General features: G+C 40.2%; 1 protein-coding gene across 1 annotated transcript in view; it reads left to right on the top strand.

Annotated features, from left to right (window-relative positions):
• Nucleotides 1-20,351, top strand: part of TMEM132D (transmembrane protein 132D) — a gene marked incomplete at both ends in the record, with an annotated part of 259,958 nt that overhangs the window by 154,178 nt on the left and 85,429 nt on the right. The window contains one exon of the mRNA XM_084297417.1: nucleotides 15,036-15,219. Coding sequence (XP_084153543.1) covers nucleotides 15,036-15,219 — 184 coding nt within the window. The remainder of the gene's footprint in view (nucleotides 1-15,035; nucleotides 15,220-20,351) is intronic.

Genomic DNA, 20,351 nt, shown 5'->3' with positions numbered 1-20,351 from the left:
TAGCCCCTTCCCCCTTCGACTCTAGTTTAAAGCCCTATCTATCAGCCCTGCCAACTCCTGACCAAAGATCCTTACCCCTCTCCAAGAGAGGCGCATCCCATCCGGTGCCATCAGGCCCGGTGTAGCATAGACCTTCCCGTGATCAAAGAACCCAAAATTCTGCCGGTCACACCAGTCTCGAAGCCACAAGTTTATGTGAACAGCACGCCTTTCAGCTTCGATCCCCCCTATCGGAAGGACAGAGGCAAACACAGCCTGCGCCCCTGATCCTCTAAGTAGTCGCCCCAAATCCCTAAAGTCTCTTTTGATCGCCTTCGGACTTCTCGTTGCTACTTCATCGCTACCAGCCTGAAAGACCAGTAGCGGGTAGTAGTCAGTGGGCCGTACCAGGCGCTTGACTTTCTTGGCAAAGTCTCTCACCCGAGCCCCAGGGAGGCAACAGACTTCTCTGCAGGTTGGGTCCAGTCGGCATATCAGTCCCTGTCGTGGTTCCGCTCGAGTGGGCAGCCGAGCTCCACCACAGCCGCTCTCTCACTCCCCCTCCTCAAAGAGGAATGGGGAGAAAATATGTGAAAAGGGCTCAAGGATTGAGATAAGGACGAGAAAATCACGCAATAATTATTGTAACGGGCAAAACAGACTCGGCATAAGGAGATAGTAAGATTTATTGCCTACAACTAACAAGCAAGAGAAGTGAGAAAACAAAGGAAAAAAAAACAAAAGCACCTTCCCCCCATCCACCCTCTTCCACCTCCTCCCCCCGAGCGGCGCAGGGGAACGGGGAGAGCATGGAAGACCCCTGCCGGAGCAGATTCTGGGCCGGACCTGTAGCCCGTGGAGAGGAGCCCACGCAGGAGCAGGTGATCTGGCAGGAGCTGCTGCCCGTAGGGGAGCCAGGTTGGAGCAGTTTTCTCCTGAGGGATGGACCCCGTGGTACGGACCCATATCTGGAGCAGTTCTGGAAGAGCTGCTGCCTGTGGGAAGCCCACGCCGGATCAGTTCATCAAGGACTGCATCCCGTGGGTGGGACCCCACAGCACAGGGGACGAGAGTGACCGAGAAGGAGCGGCAGAGAAGAAGTGCTGTAGACTGACCATAACCCCCATTCCCCGTTCCCCTGCGCCGCTCGGGGGGAGGAGGTGGAAGAGGGTGGATGGGGGGAAGGTGCTTTTGTTTTTTTTTCCTTTGTTTTCTCACTTCTCTTGCTTGTTAGTTGTAGGCAATAAATCTTACTATCTCCTTATGCCGAGTCTGTTTTGCCCGTTACAATAATTATTGCGTGATTTTCTCGTCCTTATCTCAATCCTTGAGCCCTTTTCACATATTTTCTCCCCATTCCTCTTTGAGGAGGGGGAGTGAGAGAGCGGCTGTGGTGGAGCTCGGCTGCCCACTCGAGCGGAACCACGACAGTCTTTTTTGGCGCCCAACGTGGGGCTCGAGGAATTTGAGATAAGGATGATAGTTAGTAGAAGTAACGGGCAAAAATATGTGCAGGATGATTTTTAGGAATGTACAAGTTGTGAAGAATTTAAGAAAGCAGTAACTGTGATATGTTAGTGTGGTGAAGGGACGAGGGGTGGTGTGTGTGTGTAAAATGTCCACTTTGTCGGTGCTGTGATGATGTTATGTTTATTTTGGTGTGGTGAATTCTTTTTCTTTTTGATGTAAGTGAAGTTTGTGAAGGTTGTTGTGATAATTGTAAAGTAAGAGTATGTTGTGAGTAGTCTTAAATATGCTTTTAACAGAGGCGAGGGGTGGAATGTAGTGGGTTTACGTGGCAAGGTTTTGGTAGCAGGGAGCCATAGGGGTGGTTTCTGTGAGAAAGATCTAGAAGCTGCCCCATGTTTGGGAAGGGCCCCATTGTTTTCCAGATCCGAGCCAATAAGCGATGTTGTTTTTCGCCTCTGTGAGAGCATATTTAAGACAGGGAAAAAACGCTGCGCCACACAGCAGCCGGGAGAGTGAGAGGAGCGAGGAACAGCCTTGCGCCAAGGTCAGTGTAGAAGGAGGGGGAGAGGTGCTCCAGGCGCCGGAGCAGAAGTCCCCTGCGGCCTGTGGTGAGGACCATGGTGAAGCAGGATGTCCCCCTGCAGCCCATGGAGTACCACGGTGGAGCAGGGTTCCACGCTGCAGCCCGTGGAGGAGACCACGGTGGAGCAGGTGGCCCTGCACCGATGGAGGCTGCCGCCTGTGGAAGACCCCTGCCGGAGCAGATTCTGGGCCGGACCTGTAGCCCGTGGAGAGGAGCCCACGCAGGAGCAGGTGATCTGGCAGGAGCTGCTGCCCGTAGGGGAGCCAGGTTGGAGCAGTTTTCTCCTGAGGGATGGACCCCGTGGTACGGACCCATATCTGGAGCAGTTCTGGAAGAGCTGCTGCCTGTGGGAAGCCCACGCCGGATCAGTTCATCAAGGACTGCATCCCGTGGGTGGGACCCCACAGCACAGGGGACGAGAGTGACCGAGAAGGAGCGGCAGAGAAGAAGTGCTGTAGACTGACCATAACCCCCATTCCCCGTTCCCCTGCGCCGCTCGGGGGGAGGAGGTGGAAGAGGGTGGATGGGGGGAAGGTGCTTTTGTTTTTTTTTCCTTTGTTTTCTCACTTCTCTTGCTTGTTAGTTGTAGGCAATAAATCTTACTATCTCCTTATGCCGAGTCTGTTTTGCCCGTTACAATAATTATTGCGTGATTTTCTCGTCCTTATCTCAATCCTTGAGCCCTTTTCACATATTTTCTCCCCATTCCTCTTTGAGGAGGGGGAGTGAGAGAGCGGCTGTGGTGGAGCTCGGCTGCCCACTCGAGCGGAACCACGACAGTCCCTCTGTCCTTTTCAGAAGGGAGCCCCCCATAACAATAGCCCTTCTTTGTTTTTTGAAGGATGATGTGGCAATGCGACGTGTAGGTCGCCTTGTCTTAGGCGCCCCCTCCAACTGGGACGGGTTTTTATCTACTTTGACATTCAGATTGTCTTGTTCTAGTCCTTCATATCGATTATTTAAGGGTAGATGAGAAGGTGAGGTGGGCAGAGAGAGGGCTCGCCTACCACCCCGAATAGGCACCTGCCTCCATTCCCCCCCTTGATCTAGGTCTCCTCCCGCTGCCTGGCAGGAGGAGGGAACCTCCGTCTTCTGCATAACAGGAGACACCTGTGCTGTGGCAGGCTCGTGAGCCTGCCTCAGAGAGGGTAGAGTGCACCTCCACCAGTCAATTTCCATCTCTGATTCCCTGATGCACCTGAGCCTGTTCACCTCCTCCTGGAGCTCTGCTACCTGGCTGAGCAGTTCTTCAACCTGGGCACACCTCCCACAGGCATACCCACCACTGCTGTCGGAGACCGACAGAAGGCTGGGGCACACTCTGCAGCCCAGGACCTGGACGGCTGGGTGTTTCCCCGAGCCCTCCGTCTGAGTAGCCACACTGGTGACCGTGGCTGGAGATGCCGCACGAGATGCGGAGGCCACGGTTTTCTGCCTGGTTGATACCATGGTCAGGTTCTACGCAAGCAGGTTACAAGCACCGAAGGGAGAGGCAGCTGCAACAGAGCGACGATGGGCCCCCCGCTCGCCCTGCCCGCGCGAACTGCCGCGCAAACTGCCGCGCATATATCTGGATACACATTCACAAACTATCCTGGAAGTAGTTTGCTGATCTCAAGGTACCTTCTAGTGGATAATTCTCTTGCCCTTGCTATTTTCTTCATAACCTGCCCTTGCTATTTTCTTCATTGCAATTCCTCAGAGGCCATCCAAGCAGTACCAGGCCAATCTCCCCTTATACCTCACCAATCCCTCTGAGCTCAGGTGCAGCTCAACCTCAGGCTAAGAAGGGGTAAAAAGTCAGGTGTGTCAGCAGTGGATGCAATGAGACCCAAAATGATGACATTGCTTGATTTAATGGCATAGTTCATGCTAATGAGAATGAGTTCTGTGACCTTCTGAACTACCACAATTTTTAATGTCACAAGTACATCAAAAGCTATGATTTGTTTTGACAGGGCCTAGAACTCAACTGCAAACCCCTGTCATCATCCTGTCTGTATGATTTCATCATGACTATCAGATTATCTCAAGGTTTACAGAGGGTAAACATCTGCTCAAATACAAAAACAATACCATAGCTGGAGCAGGGAAGTGGTTCTGTGTCTTGATCATTGCAAAGTAATTTCGTGAGTGTACCTCTCGGTACAGGTTGAAATATATTGATATTTATTGATAATATTAGCCAAGGTTGAAATATATTGATAAAGGAAAACAAATGTACATATTGCTGTAGTATGTACAGAAATATCTCTTTCATACTGCCTACTTTAACTTATATAATATACAAAACAAAGATGAATATTCACATATGCACGTATAATCATCGTCTGATGATAAAAATTGGTAAAGAACAAGTTTTGTCATTGAAACCTTAAAAGTTTTATAACAGGTAGGAACCTGTCTTTCTGCATCTTCATATCATTCCCCAAATAGTTATATATTTTACTAGACTTTTAATATTTAAGTTCTCAATCAGGTCTTTAGTCCATTTCCTCTACTGTATGGCTCTTTTCACGAGGGTCTCATTTTCCCTTGAAGTGCAGCACATGCTAATGGCATTGATGAAATAGATGCTGCATTTTAAACAGTTTGGTTCTGCTGAAGTTTGTGAGTGCTGTGCAGCTAGCAAATGGGACTGTGAAAGTGAATGGATGAAAAACAGAAGTGGCAGTTCCCATTTAATGCTGGTGATTGGATGCTGTTTTGCTGTAGGGCAGACAGCCTTGGAAATAGCCTGGCAGAGCATGGTGTTATTTAATTTTCAGGTTTTAGTAAATGTAGTCTCTTGATAACACCTTTCTTTGCATACACTCAGATCCATTATTTTCCATAAAGAATTTGTTCATGAAAGTGATTTTTCTTATCATTGCATATTAATAGTGTCTTTCAATTAAAGATGAACTGAATAGTTTGTGAAATTACTTCTGGTGGAAGAGAAGAGAAGCCTAACAAGCAACAAGATGACTTCTAGTTACTTGGTAATAGCCAAGTTTCAAATCTTTAAGAGCTGATGGAAGAGGATAAGACTCTATTCTTAATATACTCTGTGTGTATAAGGACACAGGCAGGCATAAGACCTAAGGGTACCTTCTAGTGGTACATGGGTGTTAATATGAGTGCAGATATTATTAATATGAGTGCAGATAGCCTAAGTGCTCAGGCTATCTTGGTATTTCCATAGGATCACAGAAAGGATTCTGAATAATATGCTCCTTTGGAAAGCCACATGTGAGGATTTAAAACATTCTAACTTAATCTAAATTTGAAATTGGCCCTGCTCTGATGAAGGCATTAGACCAGATGGTTTTCAGAGGTCCTTTCCAAGCAAGTTTATTCTATGTTACTTTATTTGGAATACAATTTATAAGGTATGTCAGCTCAGAGCTTTTTCAAAAAGGGGAAGGGAGGGTGGAGCAATTTTAGATATTCTTTGTTCAGTTTATGTTTTCATGTTATTGCTTAAAAATAAGAAGGAAAGATTTCCGAAGCTCTTTTTTGATATTAAGGAAGCTGGAAAGGGTTTCTTTCTCTTTTGATTCTTGACTTGAACATTTGGGTAAAGAAAACAGTTTCTTTTTTTATTTGAAAAGAACTTTGCACTTTTGCAAGATGTTTGCATTCAGCAGAAATACTTGCTGAACAATTCACAGCAGAGGAAGTTCCTATAGTGAGGATCCTAATCTCATTTATTGAATATATTCTGGCATATCCGAAAAAAGGATCTAATTTTAAAATATATATCCAGGCCTTGAGTCTTGTGAAATGTAGTGCTGCATTCATATATAATTACATTTGTTGAACAAGTATGGACACTAATAAGAAAGGCATAAAAAGGATGTGTTATAGATCTCACCTTGGAGATATTAATGGCCTACATGCTAAAAAGAGTCATAGAGTCATTAAGGTTGGAAAAGACCTCCAAGATCATCTGGTCCAACCATCCCCCTACCACCAACATCACCCACTAAACCATGTCCCTAAGCACCACATCCAACCTCTCCTTGAACACCCCCAGGGACGGTGACTCCATCACTTCCTTGGGCAACCCATCCCAATGGCTGACTGCTCTTTCTGGGAAGTTGTTTCTCCTAATTTCCAACCTGGTAATCAGTGATAGGATGTGCGGGAATGACACAAAGCTCACCAAGGGAGGTTCAGACTGGACATTAGGAAAAAAAATATTTACCATGAGGGTGGTCAAACACTGAAACAGGCTTTCTGGAGAGGTCAATGATGCCCCCTGCCTGTCAGTGCTTGAGAGCCATTTGGACAATGACTTCATCAACACACTTTAACTTGTGGTTATCACTGAAGTGGTTAGGCAGTGGGAATCAATTATCTTTGTAGATAACACTTCCAACTGAAGTGTTCTATTCTATGCTATAAATAAGGGCTTTTAGGCAGGTAAATATTTGTTGGACGAATTAGTTAAATTTTGCGGCAGGGTGGTGTACTGAGCACAGTGCTTTATGCTGTGGTTTAGTATGCTGGGTTTACTCAATAGCAAATATTTGCTGCACTCTCCCTGTAATTTCTGACTAAGAAAATACAGAGTCTCATTCCCTGCTGGCTGATCGGTGTCATGTTGATGCGGCAACTCCCTTTCAGTAAAGCTTTCTTTCATTTTCAGGAGATAGTGATATTGAAGTGGTGGTGACATTGTTATATGCCTGTGAAATTGTAATGTGAATGAAATATGTATGGCTTTTTTATTTATTTTTTAATTATTTTATTTTTTTAGGAAGGCTTATTGACCTAAGTGCATAGGCCTGGGGGTCATAACTAGGAGTCAGGTTCCTGTAGCTCTTTAAGTCCTAGGCAAGCCAAGGATCTGGAATAAACATGTCACTCCCATGTGCACTAAGGTGCTATTTCATTGAAATGAAACCACGCCTTTATACCTGGTTTTCTTACGCCTAAAATTGCCATTATCTTTCTCCTATTTGTAGTTTTTGTCAGTTCAGAAAATAATCATCACTTTCTGCAGCTGTCTTGTAGAGCATAGTCTGATCCTTAGATGGACCCTATAGAAACTTGCCCAATTAATCACAGTCACTTTTGGCTGTACATGTATGTCTGGTTCACTACAGCATGCTGTTTTATCACACTTAAATGTGAGTTGTGCTACAATAATCATTATTTTTATGCTGAGGACAGTAAAAAACATCTGGTAGAGAAACCTAGATTGACAATACATTTGTAGTGTTTTATTAGACTTTACTTACTGTCAGTAAAACTGTTTTCTTAGCCCTGCAATTCAATCCCACCTGCATAGTAACTGTGTTTTTTTTTCTGCCGTTGTCTCATGACAGAGCTACATCAAAAGTTCTTGATGTTTACTGACTACTGTGTTAAATAATTTTCTGAATGATTATTAGACTGGATGTGATAAAGCCAATGTTGATTTATCATTCCCTTAGCATAATACGGTAGGTGATCTCTGGATCTACATGTATTATGTCAAGAGATGGTTCTGAACTGAAATGCTGTGTTGGTGGGAAACTACATTTTAAATTTATATATTAAAACATTTGCTAAGTTTTACCCACTTTTGAATGATTTGAGTTATTTGGGAAAAATGCTATCAACAGCTGGAAAATTGTATAGTGAATAATTTATTTGAAAATAGAAAAAAAAAATCAAATAAATAATTAAGCAAATATTTCTCGACCGGCACTGCTGATGGCATGCTCCAGAGATGAATCAATTTTTTTAAAGAACTTTATTACATGATTAGCAGACTCATTTTTTGGTAATTTTTCTTGCTAGTTGTTTCACTTCATACACCTATTCCTGAAGAAAAATGACTTTTCATCCTACCCATCACTGAATTTTTAATAGTAAGATGACAATGAATAAAATTAAACTTTAATGTACTGCTGTATGTATCACCTTATCTTGATATATCAATGATGAGTAATGATCTTCTCTGTAAAACAGTGGGCTTGATTCTACAGATATTGGATTTTTAGTGTTCCCTCTCACCTTGGGAAGGTCTGAGCCCTTTGCCTTACTTTCCTGTCTAAAATAAGATTTTTTCGTCCTTTCTGCAATTTGTTTACACAGATATCAGGGACTGATGTGTTCAGTATGTTTACTAGTTTACCGCTAACATATGGTGCAGGTATTGCACCATATTGTTTGGTTTGGTTTTTATTTATTCTGTTCGTTTATTTTGTAAACTCAAGCATTTTATCATCAACAGCAAAGGAGGGGTGGAAATCTTGCACAGTTTGCCAGCCAGCTTCATATCTTCTGAATGGATTTGGGGCATCAGGCATTAGATATGTGCTCATCAGCTAAGCCAGTTCCTCAGCTAGTGAAAAGCAGTATCATGTCATTAACTTGTGATATTTAACATCAAATCTGCAATATTTAATTTTTACCTTACATCTTAGTTATATGCATAAAATAGTTTACTGAAATTCTGCAATTTTATCACACATAGATGCTTGTCCAGAAAAGCCCCAAAATATTCATTGATTGCAATCTTGCTCGAAAACAAGAAGGAAAAGGCAATCAGATTCATTACAATAAAGAATGTCTCCTTGCCTGTAAGATTATTTTGTGGGCTCTTAGCTTATATTTTTTTGTACATATGAGGCTGGCAAAAAAAAAAAAAAAAAAAAAAAAAAAGTGTTTTCATCTGGCAAGACAGATGACAGCAAACCATAAAACGTTTCTGCAACCCAAAAGAAAAATAGTTTCCAAAGATTGTACATCAGCAGCAGAATGCTTTTCTCAGCTTTGTCCCCCTATATTGTATTGAAGAGTTCAAATCTTGCCTGAAGCAGACACGTTTGTATGCATTGTTTTAGGGCAGGCTTGCAAAGGAAAACTAAAGATAGCACATTTTGATGGCTGAAGTTGAAAACAAAACAGACAAACACACACAAAAAAAAGATTAAACATGGTTGTGAAGCTTAAAACCATCATTCATCACTGGGTGAACTGGAAGAAGTTAGCAGCATTTCCAAAGCAGTCTTATTCTGTGGTGATGAGCATTAAAGAAAAGCCCAAATGAATTAACCTATATTAACACGTGGTTCTCCCTTTTCATTCTGTGCTTTTTGTCAGTGTTGGTGTTATGGTCTCCTTGCCTGTGATCCCACATTTTGGATTTACACATCCTAAACATGTAATTTCTAAGATGCTATCAAACATGCCACACAGAAGTAGTTTATTGCATTGCAAGTACCTGTTTATGCAGAAGCAATGTGATCTCTATCTCTCTAGCAAATGAGGAGAGAAATGCAAATGTGCCCCCCTGCCACAACAGTTTGAGTTCTAACGTAAAGGTTTCTTAAATAAATAACCATACCCTCTCCTGGAACCAGAGCTGTGGGTATTTGTGAAGAATTCAGCAAAGACTAGACAGGTAATCTTTTCCTGGTGAAAATAAACTGAAAGGTTATCAGGATCCTTTCCTGACTAGTTTAAATATTCGTGAAAAGATTGACTCAATTAAGATGAAAAATTTAACCTAAGTTTTCTTTTTTGTCTGTGCCAGCACCATCTTTCAAATTAATCTGGATTTTCTGGGTCTTCATTCTTACAAAGCACTTACACACTGCAAGCCTCCTTGCTTATTTTTCCATCTTTCTCCTTTTATCTACGTTTCAGAGTTCATTTTCTACTTTTCTCTCTCATGCATCCATCTGCAACAGGTCATTTTTCTTTTTTCCACTCTTTTTTTTCCCCCTCTTCCTCTTCCTCTTCCTCTTCCTCTTCCTCTTCCTCTTCCTCTTCCTCTTCCTCTTCCTCTTCCTCTTCCTCTTCCTCTTCCTCTTCCTCTTCCTCTTCCTCTTCCTCTTCCTCTTCCTCTTCCTTTTTCTTCGATTCTTCTAGTGTATTCATCCTTTTTTCGCCACCCAAAATCTATTTAGGGGGAAGACATTATGTTACTTAGTTGCATGTTCTCATAGAACTGCAAAACAGATGAAGTTCACAGGCTTCTGGCACTGTGAGGAATATGCTGCCATACAGGAGCATAAATGCAATTCCTGTGAGTTGTGGAGCTGGGGAGAGATTGTTAAGCAGAACACGGAGACAAATGCACTGAAGGAAAGGTTTCTTCTGTAGTGGTCCTCTGAATTCCATTTGACCTCCCTATATTTGGTTAGGAAACAAGCATCTTTTGATGATAATACAGGAGAAATGGTTTGTTGTTATGAAAGGGATGGGCAGAAAAGTGTGAAACTGCTCGTAGTGAAATTGTTTAAATTCTGAAGAATGTACCATAGGAAAAGTTTTTCAAAATAAAATAAAATTATATACATGTATATATATACATATATATATAAGAAATGAATTGGTTTGAAAAAAATAGAGTTTTGTTACTTTATTATGCTTTATTCTACATTTCATATCTTTTACATTATTTCCTACCACATGAGAATGAAGTTGTATTTAACACATATTGCCACTGCTGACTCCATGCAGTGGCAAGGCAGATGACAGCAAACCATAAAACCTTTCTGCAACCCAACTGATAGAGCTGGAAATAGCTAGCATGGTGTGTTATCTGATATGACAACATAGCATATTATTTTTAAACAAAAGTTTGTATTTATTTTGAAATAACTTCATTTCTGAAATTTTTGAGGACAGCCACCACTTTGTGGTGTATAAATTATCTTATTCCTCTTTTTATGGGGAAGTCATTTTCAGTTTAATTTTCTCTCCTGTAAAATGGGGATAACGGTTTTTACAAACTCCCTGAGATCTCATGGGGTCAGCTGTGTGGCTGACTGCCTTCTTTCATGCTAGAAAGTTTTTCCAGTTATCTGTGGAAATATTTATTCCTTTTCTGAGTGCTGTTGTTCCACCTCAGCCCAGCCTGTGCAGTGTTTCAGGCCACAAATTCTTCCAATATCCAGCAAGAGAGGTGCTGGAGACATGGCTATGTATGCAGAGCTAGAAAAGAATAAAAATTGCATTTTCTTTCTTTGTTCTCCCCAAGGCTCTTTCATTAACATTCCTATGATATATCTTATTTAGCATATTCATGGCTTTAGGGTTCCTTTGTCTGTTATAGTGTTGTAAAGATGGTGATAAAATTTTATATGTAGTATTACAAGAAACATTAAATGCCTGGTCATTTTAGTAGGTTCAGAACAAATCTTGTTTTGTGAGCATTATATGAAGATCAATTCTGATACCACAGCTAGTGAAATCAGGAATGGGATACTTCAATCGACTGCAACTACCAACATTCAGTAGCTATTCTTGGATTTACAGGGTCTCTGCTTGAACTTGCCTTGAAGGGCACACCAGCCCTGAAGACTCAAAAGAGCGGCCGGTTTTCTCTTTAAAGAAACTTGACATAAAGGCTTAGGTGTTAGCAATTGGCCATGGGCCTTGATACCAGCCTGCCTGATTTAAAATGACTCCCGTGCTGAAAGGGCAGAAGGGAGAAAAAAAATTATGCTGGCCTTAGTCAGGGATGTGAGAAGAAACAGGTGCAGAACAGCTCTGTGGAGGAGGCAATACTTCCCTAGAGAGAGGACAGCCATTCACATTCCTAATTTGTCAGAACTGCTTGATCTTTTGCTGGACAGGAACTAAAAGGCTGTTTAAGAAACACAGTACAAACATGCTTGTGCTGTCCTGGCTGACAGGAGGGAAGACCAGCCTATTCCCTTCCAATCAAGTTTATGTTATTTTTTTCCCAGGTCTTGCTTGTCTGAATTGAACTTTTAAAAGGGTCCACATGACACACAGCTCAGCATGACTCTGAGCACAAAGAGAGTCTATTGGCACCACAATGAACTCTATTACAGTTTAACTCTCAATTCTAAGCAGTAAATTTCAGAAATAGAAAACTCCAATGTGAAGGATTTGACTTTAAATTAGCAACAAGAACTGTTTCACTTTGACCACTCCTCAGCTCAACTTGGATTGCTGTTGTGAGTCCTTGGGCTTTTCCATGCAAAACCTTCTGATCGTATAACCTCCTATATGGCAACTATCGGTGTTGCTGTACTTTTGATAGCAATAATAGTATTAGCGTTAGCAGAGACAAGCAGCAATGTGTTATCATGTTGTATTCACCATGAAGAGTACACCTGCCTTGAGGAGGATTAGGCAGCATGATGTTTCAAGTGGCTGACTAACCAATAGAAATTTTTGCTGTTGGAAATGAGTGCGTGCTAGAACATGCTCGTGAAGGTTTGTGCTAGCAAATATGTAACGCAGAGAAGACGAAAATATTGCTAGCAAGCACAGTCTAATCCTATGGTACCAAGCAGCTTTGACTTGAAAGAACACAAATATTTTTGATGTGACTGAACTCTGGTAATTAATTCTATTTGTCCAAATTTCTCCATTTACATTTTTAAACTGATGATGAAAAACTTTCTGTGTTACTTCTCAACTGAAAGATTTCAATTGCTAAATATCGGTCAGGAAGGCATTAATGGCTGTAGGTTGGGGATCCAGACCCACGAGAATTGTACATGGAAGGATCATCATAGCCATGATGGGTACAGTTCTAGTAATGTAATTAAACAGAAGTTCCTGATCTGGTGTTGACAGCCTGGGTATGCTCATAAGTTATGGAATAATTTCATAATTTTTATATACCTTTAGTTAGCAGCAATGAGATTCTTACTGATTTTTGAGATGTTTTGGGATCTTGTCAGTTAGTGTGTAGTATTACTAAGATGAACTAATGCAAATGATTTATATCAAATTCACATTTATAGTAGCAGTATTTTTGTTTGTTTTGTTACAAGAAATATGTCATTAATATATCTGCTTTTAGGGAGAAGTTAAAAGAAAACACTTCCACTATTTTGGGGTCACTGTAGTTGTGTCACATGGGAAGAGTAGTTCAAGAATATAAGGACCATGCTTCACTTCCCAATTCCCATCTTTTCTACTCCCTTTCAATTCTCCTTTGTTTTCCTACGTTCTAATAATTTTTTCTCCCTTTCCCCTAATCCCTAACACACCTGGGAAAAGACTAGGTTGGTTACCTTTCTCAAAGATCCTTTTGGCAGTTATAAGTTTTTCTGTTGTTCTCAGCCCTGCGGTTCCCTCCTGTGCAGCAGTGGCTCATTGCTGTGACAGCACACATTGCTGGTGACAGCACCAATTCTGCAGAGCTGACGACTAGTAGCAGCAGACACCAATGCAATAATACAGACAGGTACCCTGAACAGAATCTCAAAACCAAGGCTCAATATATGATGATTCAATTAGTTCTTTAAATGCTGTAGCTGTGACAGAACATACCATGCAAAACAGGACTGCTGTCAGGTATGCATTGCCCATTTCTGTTCATGCAATTAAGGTAACTGGGTTTCAATAGTCACAGCTACATACAGTAGCTTTCTGATCCTACCTAGGTGCTTTTATTTATTTATTTATTTATTTAATACAATGAATATTGTATAAATGAATAACTCAATACAATGTGTTCCATTTTGGAAAGGCAGAGGCTCTTTTTAAATTTATCCAGGATCACAAGGTCTCAATACATCCATTAAAATACAAACCTTAAAGATGATCAGGTAAAATTCTTCAAGCAGTAGCTTTAGATAAAGCATTGCTTTAGATAAAGCATTGGATTTAGCCAGCATGATAACATCTCTGAGTATTTTGGGAAGAGTTCCAAACATGGGCTGTTGTCATAATTAGCCTTCGTTACAAAGTATGTCTGGTTTTAGCTCTTTTTCCACATCAGCTAAGAAAACCTGTTGGGTTTGGGGCACTTTTTTTTTTTTTTTTTTTTTTTGTGTGTGTGTGTGATCTTTAATCAGTTCCTGAAATGTTTTCTCTTTCTTCTAGATACACTCTCCAGCTCAAGTGGCTTGCGTCACTTCAGTATTGTGACATTCACTCCTTGAGTGTTATACCACTGAAAGAAACTGTTCTTTCCTTTCCCTCCAAACCAACACTGACAATTTGTTTGGCCTTCAATGCTTCAGAAGTAAAAGCACTGTCATTCTCAGTGCCCTGTGGATTTCTGTATTGCTAAGAATCTCTGCATTCCTCATCTTTACAGTGTATTGAATATTTTCATGTCTCTATAAGTACCACCGGACTACGGAGCTCACCTTGCCAACATACGCAATAGAAACTTTACTGCATTGCTTTCTGTATAATAGCTGATTTTATAACAAGCTTTAGAAGAACTGCACCTTTGAGTACCTTTCAAAATTTACCTCTTTACATTTCAGCTTTATGGTATTCACTTGTAGAAGAACTATGTAATCTTATAGGAAGAACAGCATATAAAGACAAAGTAGCATTGATAAGGTGTCAATCAGGTGTTGTAAGTCTTTGTTCTTTTTTTTTTTTTTTTTTTTTTTTTTTTTTTTTTTTTAACTCAAGGATGGATTGTGGCAGGATTGTCTAACCATGAATAATCCAGTTTTATAACTCTCCGCTCCCACAACAAACTAAATTAGATATTATTCTTAGTTTAGAAGAGGACAAAACTGAGCTTCAGACATTCTCAAGGTAGCAACATATCCAAAAATGAAATCCAGGTTTTCTGATCCTCTGCTTCTAGCTGTCCAGGTTCATGGATCCCATTCAAGAGCTGTTCCATGCCTCCTTTTTAAAAAAGCAAACTATTTTTAATACAGTGCTTTCTTATTTCAAGGAGTGATTCCCTTTAGATTTGCTCATTTTTTGCTTAAATGGGGAGGAAATAACAATTTGCTCATTATCAAGGGAGCCTTGGAGTCAGGTTTTTTAGTCTGTGTAGATAGCTTGTCTGTAGCCTTACCCTTAGATTTACCTTGATCTGCTTTCATTTATCCATCTGTAAAATGGAGCAATGCCATGTCCCTGAGTCTTACTGAGTCATTTGGAAAATACCCTGAGATTTTAAGACAAGTTGAAATGATTAATTCGTTATTAAATCCATCATCCCACCAAATTCTCTCTGAAAGAGTCTAAATCCAATGTTTTATTAATATAAGAGCAATTATATTACTGGCTTATCAGTCATATGAATGGAACCTTTCTTTTTCTTTATTTCTTCCAGTGCGGATGGTCCATCCTCTGAAGTCATGCAGATAGATTTTGAAATTGAAGATTTAACTGACCTACCTGGGACCCAGCTCATCACATGGCAAGTAGAATATCCTGGAGACACAACATCTGATCTAGGAGTCTCCAAGGTCTATGTAAGCCAGAAGAACCTGGTAGGAGTTCTCCCTTTGGCTATGGTAAGAAACGGTCAGACATTCTGCCAGTTCTTAATATTGCTGTACAACTCTAGTGTCTGATGGATGCAAGTGATCTGCTGAAAGGAAGGGGAACTGTTTTAGCACTTTGAGAAACAGATTTTAACTCATGAAGTTTTGCTTCATACAGTGATTCACTGCATGAGGGCAAATTACAGCTACCAATGGAAGGTGTTGTCATGCTCTCTTTGATGTATACACTGACTTCTTGGAGGCAGGAGCTGAGTTCATGGCATTCCCAGTATTCAGACCTCACTCTTGTTTCATCGAGTAGTATTGTATAGTATCAGTTAATATGTCTTACTTGAATCACAGCTAGTCTTACATTTGATCTAGGGTTTGGGGACTTCCTGAAACATTTCTTTCTGCTTTTTAATTGTGACTACATGGTTATTTGGGAGTGAGAGGAGAAGTAATGCTCATGGCATGAATTCTGAGTAATTTTGAATTGACTCAGAAACATAAATTATAGTACATAAATAACAGTCTATTCTACATAAATGCATTGAAATGGGCTGCTTTGCTTCACCGTCAGAGTGCAAACTACAGGGTTTGAAAAATACCTGATCCTTTATCCTTGATCTTACCTTAAAAAATAACAGTTAGATATTCAAATTCCAAGTCCAAGCTGCATTTTGTGAGCTTCATCTTCTCTCCACATTTCTTCTTCATCAGGGATGAAGTGCAGTTTTCTGAGGTCTGACTACCTCATTTTTGTTCTTAGACCATATGTTAGAAAATGTTGACACAATATTATTTAGCAGTGAAAGAAAAACGAAAAACAATCTCAAAATCTTAAAAAAAAAATGTAATCTGGATGGTTGCCTAGTGATAGCCAGTTAATTATGCCATTACTGAAGGCTGGGGGTCTTCTCTGTACTTCCAGACCCATGGAGCTAATGATGACTATTACTATAATTTACCAACTTTAGAACTACTCACATGTTGTGATGCTTTATTTCACTAAAAACATTTCTTCTCATTTGTAATGTCTCATGCTTTCATTACTATACAGCTGTATGTCACATTTGAAACAGGTCTTTCCATCTTGAATTGTGGCTATCTAACAAATCAGTTATATACCCTAATCCCTTTGTTTTACACAACTCTTCACGGACTAGTTTCTGCTGTTGAGCAGTGGGTGGTCTCTGTTGGTTTCTCGATAAAATAAGAGGATTTCAGGTCTTCAGATTGGACCCTAATGTGCAGGCACACAAGTTCTGAAGTACTGAGGTCTACGGCTGTAGAGGTGATATGATTTACATAATCTGAATTGTGGGGATTTGGTTAGCTCCATTCCTTAATGAAAATATAATTATTATTTTTTTTCTGTTGGTTCTATTGGTTGCAGAAAACACTGGTTCTTCTCACACACATCCATGATCCATGACTGCTTTAGTATAAAGCAATAAAGTGACCAAAAAAAATTGTAAGAACAAAGATTCTCCTGGCAGTTCCTACAAGTAAGCACACTCTCTTCATTTCCATTAGAAGATGAAAAAAAAACCAGCCTATTTTCCAGAAGCAAAAAATTCAAAGGTCATATAAAGTCTATAAAGTTATCAGTAGGTGACATTTTACAAGGCGACAGGTGTTGGTATAATGGGTTACAGAGAATGCAAAGATAAATGGTAGTGATCCTCTAATTACTGACAGACTTGTAATAGTTTTAACCTTCTTTGCATTAAGTGGAGTATCAGGGAAGAAACTCTGGGGTATCACAAATCTCCAAATATTTGCAGCACCTCACTTTGTACTTAGGAAATGATGATTCAGGTGCAGACCTTTCAAGATGTAGATTAGTTTGGTACTTCACATTTCTCTGTGAATTTAGCAGAGCCGGTATGTAATTTAAAATTTTAAAATAATGATAATAAAAAGGAATAAATCCTATTTCTCCATTTAGGAAGAACCACAATGAAAATAAAGTGCTATATTATTTCTCTACTTCTAGAGACTGGGGTTAATTTGGGTTAATGTTGCTGGGCTTCTTAGCAGAACATTTAATTTCATGTTTAGAAACACCAAAAAGAAATGCTGTTGAATATTTCAATTACAGATTAATTTTTCAAAAGAACCATTTTACTGCTTTTACATTACAGAGCTTTGGTTTTTGTTTGTTTTTAATTGACAAACACATACCACCTCTGCACCATCTTTCTTTTCTGTAGTCTTTTCTGACAGCTATTATGGATTTGTAAATTGCAAAGCAGAAGATTGGCCAATTTAGAGCTTCCTGCTTTCTTGTTTCAAAACTTTACAAAATGCTAGAACAGAAAGACTTAAATACCAATATCAGGAGACACTGGCAATACCTACCTTGTGCTGAAGTTATTAGGACACTTGCTACAATAACCTTACCTTTTGCCAGTGTTTATTTTTTGGCTGTGACATATTAGCATTCCAGATTTTGAGACCCCTGCAGGATCCTACACCAGTAACAACAACACAAGATGCAGAAGAGCAGTCTAGAATATTGATGAGAAAAGCTGTAGTGTGTATTTTATGTATGTGTGGGTATCATAAATGCTGATATTTCCAACACTTTAATAACAGTTTTTCTAATTATGAAATGTAACAGAACCCATCATAGTAAGCTGTGCATGGGACCCCAGCCAGCCATTGTTAGCAGAATGGGAGTAGCATGGGAGAAGCTGTTTAATTTGAGAACATTGTGAGAGCCTGTGAGCACCTGTTTGGATATTTGCAATGCATGATCCTTTCCCTTAAGCCTGATGAAATACGGGCAAAGTTGTTTATCTAGGGCTATAAAAAGTTGTTAGCCTTTTACCGTGATTGCTTTGTGGTGCCTCATATAGCCATGTAGTGATGTCTTGCCTTGTTGACAGAAACTAAAACACCCACTAAACCACTGTGGAAGAGGCAGGTATTTTTGTGGAATAATTTTCTTCACCAACACAACTTGTGCTATCATTTGTACGTTCCTTGCATGGCCGCTATCTCACCCTGCTTCCATTTCCCTGCCAACTCTCTCACCATAGGGTCTATGTCCCCAGGTAATGTGTGGCCAGGGAACTTGAGAAGAGCACTCTTAAGAACATGCTGATCGGTATGAGAATTATAGAGTTCTGGACAAGGAATGCCAGTGGACAACTATATGGTAATTACTGGTAATTTTGCACTTTGAAAAAAAATCACAAGTGAATAGTGAAGAATGGAAATACCTTCTATTTAATTGTTTATTGTCACCTAACATGCATATTAATTATCATCCTTCTTGTAAAATTCACCTGCAGTAGGATATCCACTGAGACACAAAACCTTGCACCTCGTAAGACCTCTGAAGTAAGTTTCTAAAAAGACATATGGTCCATTCATTCATTAACGGTCTTATTCATGCTAAACTGCTGAGTTTTTTTGAGTTGAGGACTGGCAATGTAGTGTGACAGCCAGTGAGAATACATGCCTGAATATTCTAGAATATGACTTTATATTACGTTGACATCCAAGAGAATCAGCTTCCAATTCCTATTTGACTCCTTTTTCTTCCCTGTTCTACTTCACTCTTGTTTTGTTAGATGATGAATGGCATGGATTTAATCACTCAAACTGTGCATTTGCTGCTATTGATTATTGTTGGTTTTTAAACATTCTGTCAGCTCTTTCATAATTGTGATGTTCACCTTTTGTTGAACCTTAATGATTAGGTGAGGATGAGAGACACATGAGGTTCTGTAGCCATTTGTGTACATACCAGATAATCCCTACTGAGAAAGGCAGAGGGCAGATATGACATGCTGGTAAATGGATAAGTTGAAATCTATTCTGTAAATAAATATAATAAAAATGGTGAATAAAAAAATGCCTGGGCTGGTTCTTAAGTGAACCAGCTCTGGATCTGTAAATCACCCATTTTCTCTGTATATATGCTGTAAACCTATTCTGTCTGTGCTGTCACTTTATTTAATAATCTGATAAGGAATAAGGGCAAAATACCTGCTTCATAAATCTCACAGGGGGAGATGTTGGTTCCAGGGCTGTTAAATCCCTTTTTAGAGTAGTCTTTTGACTGGAAAATATAGTGTGTTAACTTTGCTTTCCCTTAGAATACAGAAAAAATATATGCAGAATGTCCTGTGTCCCTTCAGAAATTTCTTGAAAGGGTTGAAGGTTTCTGACCTTTAATTTTTGATTGCACTTTTGTTTTAAACTTATAAATCAGCAAATTAATTTTAGAATCAGCTTAACTTACACAAATATAAGTTGTCCTGAAGTCTGAAGCATTTTACTGGGTTTAAAAATACATCTGTGGACCAGTGTTTCAAGTGGTGGTAGTACATAAGCTGATGAAGAAGCCAGGGCATTTGGGAGCTCCCTTGTGTTTTCAAAGCCTATGAATCTGCATTGTTTTCTGGAACAATACAGTCTTGAGACTCCTCAGCCCTTAGAGATGAACTTATCTTAATGCCATGTATAATAGTTGGCCTTGTATCATCTGTGCAGCCAGAAAACGGCAAAGTTATGCCTTCTGGAGTTAAGAATCCTTGAGTGCTGCAGAGTCATGGTAACAGTGGCTCAGCAGCCCTGGATTGCCTCATGCTGATCATGGTATTCATATTTTGGAACTGATAATTTGGCATTCTTGCTGCCCAAAGAATCTCAAGCTCACTGGCAGGCAGGCCTGTCAGTGACTAGCAGCACAGGCTTCCTTCAGTCTTTTATCAAATTCAGCTCTTTTTTGAAGCATGGTTAGCTTTACACCCGTGTATCCATGGAGTGTCTGTCTTTCCTTCTTATTAAATACACTGGGACAGCCCTTAGCTATGTTTATAATCTAGTCAGCATCAACCTAAAAATTAACCATATTATTAGAGAAGTAAAATGGACAGGAAGAAAAGATGGGATCTGAAACGTGATTAATGGTGCAGCGGTGAGGTTGCAGGCTGCTTGGCAGAGGCAAGAGCTCCAAAGACAACCTTCCATCCCTCCCAGCCATATTTTAGTAGGCAAAGGTGGATTGTGAATGGTGAATTATGGACATGTATTAGCAACTGAGCTTCCATTATCTCTGGTTTTGGCCCATTATTTATCTTCCACAAGCAGTGTAATATCAGCTTCCGAGTGAGGTGTGAGACAGAGATAGATTTAAATCA

This window comes from Netta rufina (assembly GCF_964035555.1).
Source record: "Netta rufina genome assembly, chromosome: 17".
Taxonomy (NCBI): Eukaryota; Metazoa; Chordata; class Aves; order Anseriformes; family Anatidae; genus Netta; species Netta rufina.
Note: the sequence above shows the minus strand (reverse complement) of the source record. Positions and strands in the feature narration are given on the sequence as shown.